This window comes from Gadus chalcogrammus, chromosome 8 (assembly GCF_026213295.1).
Source record: "Gadus chalcogrammus isolate NIFS_2021 chromosome 8, NIFS_Gcha_1.0, whole genome shotgun sequence".
Classification (NCBI taxonomy): Eukaryota; Metazoa; Chordata; class Actinopteri; order Gadiformes; family Gadidae; genus Gadus; species Gadus chalcogrammus.
This window is the reverse complement of record NC_079419.1, coordinates 13,894,300-13,900,687: the sequence shown is the minus strand read 5'-3', so window position 1 is coordinate 13,900,687 and position 6,388 is coordinate 13,894,300. Positions and strand designations below refer to the sequence as shown.

The window sequence follows — 6,388 nt, the reverse complement described above, 5'->3', positions numbered from 1 at the left end:
GACTCAAACTCAGGTTGAGGAGGTTAAACCAAAATTATCTTAATCTCTGCAGATTATCAAAAACAATGATCGCCATTAAACAGAAGTTTAATCATTCACTAGGAGACTTAGTAGACTTGCTTAGCTACAGGACAGGACCTTCAGACAAACGGATAACAAACGGAGGGCTTGAATACAAATGAGGACACAATTAACAAATCAACAAATCAACACAGTTGGAAGAAAATCAACGATAAGGATGGGAAGGAAAAGAATAACTGAGGACATCTGGAGGAAGAAACTAAAACTACACAAAGACAAACAACCGTTGAAACTGTGACAGGTTGGTTTCATAATTATCATGGCCAGCCATTTCCTGAATAACCCTGGTGTTAATAATAAAGAAACACTCGTCAATAAGGTGCTCCTTCAGAACTACAATAAAAGGTTTCAGAATAACAATAAACTACTTCTGATTCACAATAAACTCATTCTGAATCACAAAATGGTGCTCCTTCAGAACTACAATAAAAATATTTAATACTACAGTAAACCTACCTGACTCTTTCAGAACTACACAGGGAATCCATCAGTTGATATGGTGCAAGGCTTTTTCTCCATGTTTTCTGCCGATTTGAGCTTTTCAAGCATTGAGGGGGTTTATTAAGAAAGGAAATGTGTTTCTCACCTATGAAGACGTCCCATTTTGGGGGATATCAAATTTCATCGCACCTTGAACTTAAACACCCTGAGCGTACACTAGACTTATAAACATCTAGAAAGTAAGTAGCAGATAACATTCTAGTTCAAAGTTAACTTCACATTAGAGCAAAGTTAAAATCGATTTCCATTGTGTCTTGAAGCATACTTAGTGGAGTTGGTTCATTGTCTTAGTTCATCTAAAGGTTTTGTTCAGAATCGTTGTTACGAAAGATTTAGAAAATACGCTTCTTTAAAATAACATAAATCATCTTATGAATACAACTCCATTGTTAGACAACCAGCTAATGTAACATTTGAGATTTTTATTATTTTAAATGCATGTTCATACCTAATAATAATAATAATACATTCAGCTCATATTGCGCTTTTCTAAATACTCAAAGTCGCTTAACAGAGTAAACAGAAAAAAAACATTTAATAATAACGTATACAAGTAAAAAGATAAAATAGGAGGAAAATAGATATCTAAAAAACTGGAATAGGTATAAAAGACTAAGAATAGTTAAAAGGAGGGGGGGTGGAGAAGGAAAGGAGGTTATGTATTGAAAGCGATCATGAAAAGGTGGGTTTTGAGGGCCTGTTTAAACGAAGGGAGTGTGTGGTCCGTGGGTCATTTGGTACCGGTCCGCAGAGAAAGATTATTTATTTATTTAAATTATTATTTATTTTTTTCACTTCGCAATACTGTCACTCTTTTACATGCCATACGTCTATATGCAGTTGTTAGATTGCATATAACATGTTTGCATTTTTGGCAACCTCTGCGCAACATAACCCAACCCCCCCCCCCCCCCCCCCCCCCCGGTCCGTGAAACTTTTCGGAGAATCATACCGGTCCTTGATGCTGAAAAGGTTGGGGACCGCTGTGTTAGATGATACATGGGTGACAGAACACACTAAGAAACCAGCAACAGAAAACTGTGAAAAGCTCATGCAGTTTTCTGGTCCGAACACTGGAGGGAAAAGAGCAGAAGAACGTGGAGAGTAGAAATGAATAACAACATTACATTATGACATGATGATCTGATGACATGGTGCCATGGTGACATGGTGACATGGTGACATGATGACATGATGATCTGATGACATGGTGCCATGGTGCCATGGTGCCATGGTGCCATGATGCCATGATGACATGATGACATGATGACCTCTTATGGTTGTACGAGGTGGGTCTGCTGGTTCTGGGGGACAGCAGCGTCAGTCCAGGGCTGTGGTGGTGCTGGTTCTGGGGGACAGGAGCGTCATTCCAGCGCTGTGGTGGTGCTGGTTCTGGGCGTCCTGCTGGTCTTGTTGGTGTGGAGGAGCAGGAGAGCCAGGCCACAGCAGCAGAGCACACTCTTCACCACCATCACTGTGTAGAGCACAGACGCCAGCCTGGCTCTGGACAGCACCTGGAGGGACTCTGGGACCCCACCAACACACAGCCCATACTGGTTTATACTGGTCCATATGCACTATAGAGGCCTATGCTGGTTTATACTGGTCCATATGCACCATAGAGGCCTATTCTGGTTTATACTGGTCCATATGCACCATAGAGGCCTATACTGGTTTGTACTGGTCCATATGCACCATAGAGGCCTATGCTGTTTTATACTGGTCCATATGCATCATAGTTGTCTATACTGGTGACGCTATACTGGTTAATATGCACCGTAATGGTTTATACTTGCCTATACTGGTTTTCACAGTTTAAAAAAGTATTTTTTACTGGTTTTAACACACCATAGTGATCTACACTTTTCTATACAGGTTTATACGCACCATAGAGGTCTACAATGGTCCATTCATGCCATACTGGTTTATAATGGCTTGTACACTCCATTCTGTTATAAAGTGGTTGTAATGGTTTATAATAGTTTGTACTGGTTTACACTCCATGGCGTATACATATATTAATGTATTCTTGATGAGATACCACACTGCTAATCCAGAGGCCACTTGAGTTTCCTACAGCAGTTCAGAGTGAGAGCAGCTGATCTTACGGTGTGTTTCATCTGAAGGACCTTCTCTGGGTCTCCCTGGACGCCGGGGGTCCGTAGTTACTGCCGTCGCTAAGGTAACATCTGTCTTTCCGGGGCCTTCTGAAGTCAAGGTCATTTCTGTCATCCCGTGGCCTTCTGACGTCAAGGTTATATCTGTTGGAGGTGAGTCAGCATTAGTGGGTTAGTGATAGACACCATTTTTCAGGTGATAGCCAGTGGGGTTAGTTTAAGACTACATGTCCCAGGTGATAGACAGTGTGAGATAGTGATAGACAACAAGCTGATGTGTAGGGGTTGTAGTTCTTCATTACCTGGGAACTCCACCTCCTGCAGACCGCTCTCATGCTGAACACTACAGATGTATGGATCCATGAGGGTTTCTCCCTGATCAATAACCAGGATGCTGGCAGGGTATGTCGGTCCTCTGGGCTCCAGCTGCTCCCCGTCCTCCCCCCCCCCTCCGCCCCCCCCTCTCCTCCTCCAGGAGAACTGGACCTCCTCAGGGACCATGTCTCTGGCCACACACAGCAGGGAGCGCCGGCCCTTTAAATCAGCTCTCGTCGCTGGGTAGACGCTCACTTTGGGCCGCTCCACTGACCTGTCTGAGTTTAACAGAAGAACCAATCGAGAGACAGAACACAAGTCACATGGTGTCAAAACTGTGGAAATATTAGCAGAATTATTATATTACATATTACAACATATGTTAAGAATTAAATAACTCTGAAAACAATATGAAGGGAAGCAATCACTTCATAATTTTTGTAAAATTATTATATAAGTACTATAATTAATATTAATACGATTTTAAACATGATAATTAAAATCATTTTAAGTAGTCAAAGAAACTACATTAGCGATCTAAAAAAAATGTAATGATAAATATTTACATATATAACTATGTTATACATACAATATATCTGAAATATGTATCAAGCCCAATATACATACCATGTGCATTTTCCATAATAAACATATATAGATACAGTATCATTAATATTTTTACATTATTATTTCTACTTTGTGAAATAATAATTGTTTTGAAGATTAGAAATGTACATAATAGAATAGAATAGAAACAGATCCTACTTAAAAGGAGGCTTTAATTTATATTGGCAAACTGTTGACGTTAATGTTGGCTTTTATTAGCATAATATTACAATTTTAATATTGGTTTGAAAATTGTCATGTGCTGATTTTTGTCCCCATAATGATAATTCATAATAATATTATACTGAGGCATAGTTTATTAATAGCATTAGTGATATTTTAAGCTGTACAGACAGAACATGAATCTTCAGACAACGCTGACTTCTCTAGCACAACTCAAAGAGGTCAAAACACAACCAAAAAACTGGAAACATTAATGCACTCATATTCTCCCCAACATAAAATGAAACACAAAGTCATCGAAACCATGAAGCAGTGATCTTACCTGTAACAACCAGGGTGGTGCCACGACCAAAGGTTGGGATATCCACAGTGAAATATCCTGTATCATAAACCTCTACTCACTGCCTGTGATGCCGCCAACGCTGATCAATAACTTGTTGATCACATCGATCACCTACAGATGATCAGCACCACTACAAGGGAGGCGTGGGGATGAATGTTCTTATCCTGAGAGGAGGGCTTTGTAAATGCCAGCAGAGTAAATCGGCAGAGTTTATATCATTCCTCCGTAGAAATGTCTCCAAGGTCTTCTTCCCTTTTCATCGTAGGCTTTAATAACCACCGGGGACTCATTCCTTCTCAAGGAAGACGACGATGTAAGAACTTCAAGAGAGTGCTTCACTACCACAGAGCTCAGTATTTAACTAGAATCTTGTTTCTTGAGGTGTGAGCATGAAGCCTTTAATTTCCGTCCGAGCCTCCAGATGTCTGTCTGTTACTCTTTAGTTTGATCCACCTCACCGTAACCAACAACAAGTTCAGTGATGATATTAACTCTGCACAGTATAGGAGAGGCTTGGATTGAAGCTTAGAATACAGACAGTAAGGTCCAGGCTGTGATCGAACTGTGAAACAGAGATTGATTCAGATCTTCTCACTCATGTCCAGTTTACATTAGCGCCTGAATGTAGATTGAACAGCCAATGAGAGATGACCTGCTGGGTCATGTGATCACCAGAGTTTTTGTACGGGCAGGAAGGAGAACGTCTCACTGTGTGACACCACTAGTCCGACAGGAACAGTAGTAGGTGGCAGAATGCGACGCTTTCACCTTCTGAAGCGACAACTCCCAGCTGTTCTCTTTGAGGTCTGATGAGAAATCATCTTCCTGAGGATGGTTGTATCTTTTATCAAGCGCACCATCACGCCTGTCAATGTCAAGAATCAGGGTGAATGTTTCCCCCTCTTTCTTCTGGTACCAGTAGATATAATTAGTAAAACACTGGTCTGTGTTTGTACATCTGAAGGAGACGGCTTTCCCTTTGCTCCTGGTCCACGACACCTGGTCCTGAGTCAGCTCTGCTGCCATGGCAACCACCGCTGTAGGGACAAGAGCACATGGATGAGCATCCGTGTTCTGGGGTGGACGAAACCCGATGTGTGGTGAGTTGTGATTGGTGGGAAACTGTCACCTAAACACAGAGAGCTCCAGGCAGCCCTAGAGAGTAGAAGCATCTGGTCTGTAGGAGAAGCTGAGGAGAGGGGCTGCCACTGAGACCAGGGTGAACCAGGGTGGCCTCAAATAGGTCCTCAACGCCAGCCCACCGTCCCCTGGGGTGGAGTGGGAGGGCTGCTTTTGAGTGACAGCTCAGTGGAACCAATGGCGTGGTGTCTGTGTGTCACATGATTCTGAGCCAGAGGACCAATGGCAGCACAGAGTCAGGATTGACATGTGAGTAAATGTAGAAGAGGCATATTTCAGATGAATGTGTTTGAACCTGTAGCTGAAGTTAAATATAACCACATATCTGCCGTTGATTCATTCCTCCAGCAGCAGTGAAGTTGGTGTGTGTGTGCGTGTGTGTGATTGTGTCTTTGTTGGGGATCAGATGAGCTCAGGTTCTCTGTATTAGCGGAGACCTGAATCTGTTTCCTCCATCAGCTCCACCTCCACCGGCTACAGACCACAAACATCTCAGAGCACCACATCCTGTTCCACAGCACTGATGAGGAGCTGTCAATCAAAACAGTCGCATTGTCGTCTCCTTGACGACCGAGGTATGGTGGAAATGGAAAGACTCTGATCTCTGGTGAGAGAAGAGCATGCTTGACTGTGTACTGCAAATTAAAACCACACCAATTATTGTAGAGTTTAAATAAAGTTATTTAATAATCTATTCAGAAGTATCCTAAACACATATTAGCAACAGGAAAGGGGCTATAAATCCAAAAATCGAATTCCAAAATATATACTTTATGCCCAAAATATTTACAATATTTAGAGAAATAAAAGGATAGAAATCATTACATTTGTTTCATAGGAATCAGCTAAATATTGGCTTTTAGTTTTCATATTAAAATTCACCCGAAATTTGAAATTGAATATACATGTATGAATAATTTTTTATTGGAAATGTTATTGAATAAATCTATAAATATGAAGACAAATTCATACATAACAATTAGATACACACCATGAAATGTATTCTGAATTGGAATCTGTATCCACTAATACTTTACTTTTTAAATAAGTGTATTCAATTACATACAATTCCATATTAAACCAAAATAATAGACTAATAACA

At 40.9% G+C, this 6,388-nt stretch overlaps 1 protein-coding gene and 1 gene segment (V, D, J or C); both read right to left on the bottom strand.

Moving 5' to 3' along the window:
- Window positions 1–1,946: 1,946 nt before the first annotated feature.
- On the bottom strand, window positions 1,947–4,745 carry LOC130387316 (uncharacterized). Its single transcript, XM_056596341.1, has 6 exons — window positions 4,742–4,745; window positions 4,126–4,182; window positions 3,155–3,292; window positions 3,002–3,124; window positions 2,691–2,843; window positions 1,947–2,107 (listed from the first exon to the last, which is right to left on the bottom strand). Exons 1-6 carry the CDS (start codon window positions 4,743–4,745, stop codon window positions 1,947–1,949), a joined length of 636 nt encoding a protein of 211 aa, XP_056452316.1.
- On the bottom strand, window positions 4,459–5,323 carry LOC130387743 (Ig kappa chain V-VI region NQ2-6.1-like). The segment is given in 2 exon segments: window positions 4,459–5,183; window positions 5,276–5,323. Coding segments are annotated over 2 exon segments (375 nt in total).
- Between the last annotated feature and the right edge of the window lie 1,065 nt (window positions 5,324–6,388).

What these genes read in the sequence shown, in the direction of transcription:
- LOC130387316 (XM_056596341.1), bottom strand. An exon ending in CACCACCCTGGTTGTTACAG is followed by an intron (nt 3,293 to 4,125) that starts GTAAGATCACTG and finishes TGTTAAACTCAG; the next exon opens with ACAGGTCAGTGGAGCGGCCC. An exon ending in GCAGGAGGTGGAGTTCCCAG is followed by an intron (nt 2,844 to 3,001) that starts GTAATGAAGAAC and finishes CACCTCCAACAG; the next exon opens with ATATAACCTTGACGTCAGAA.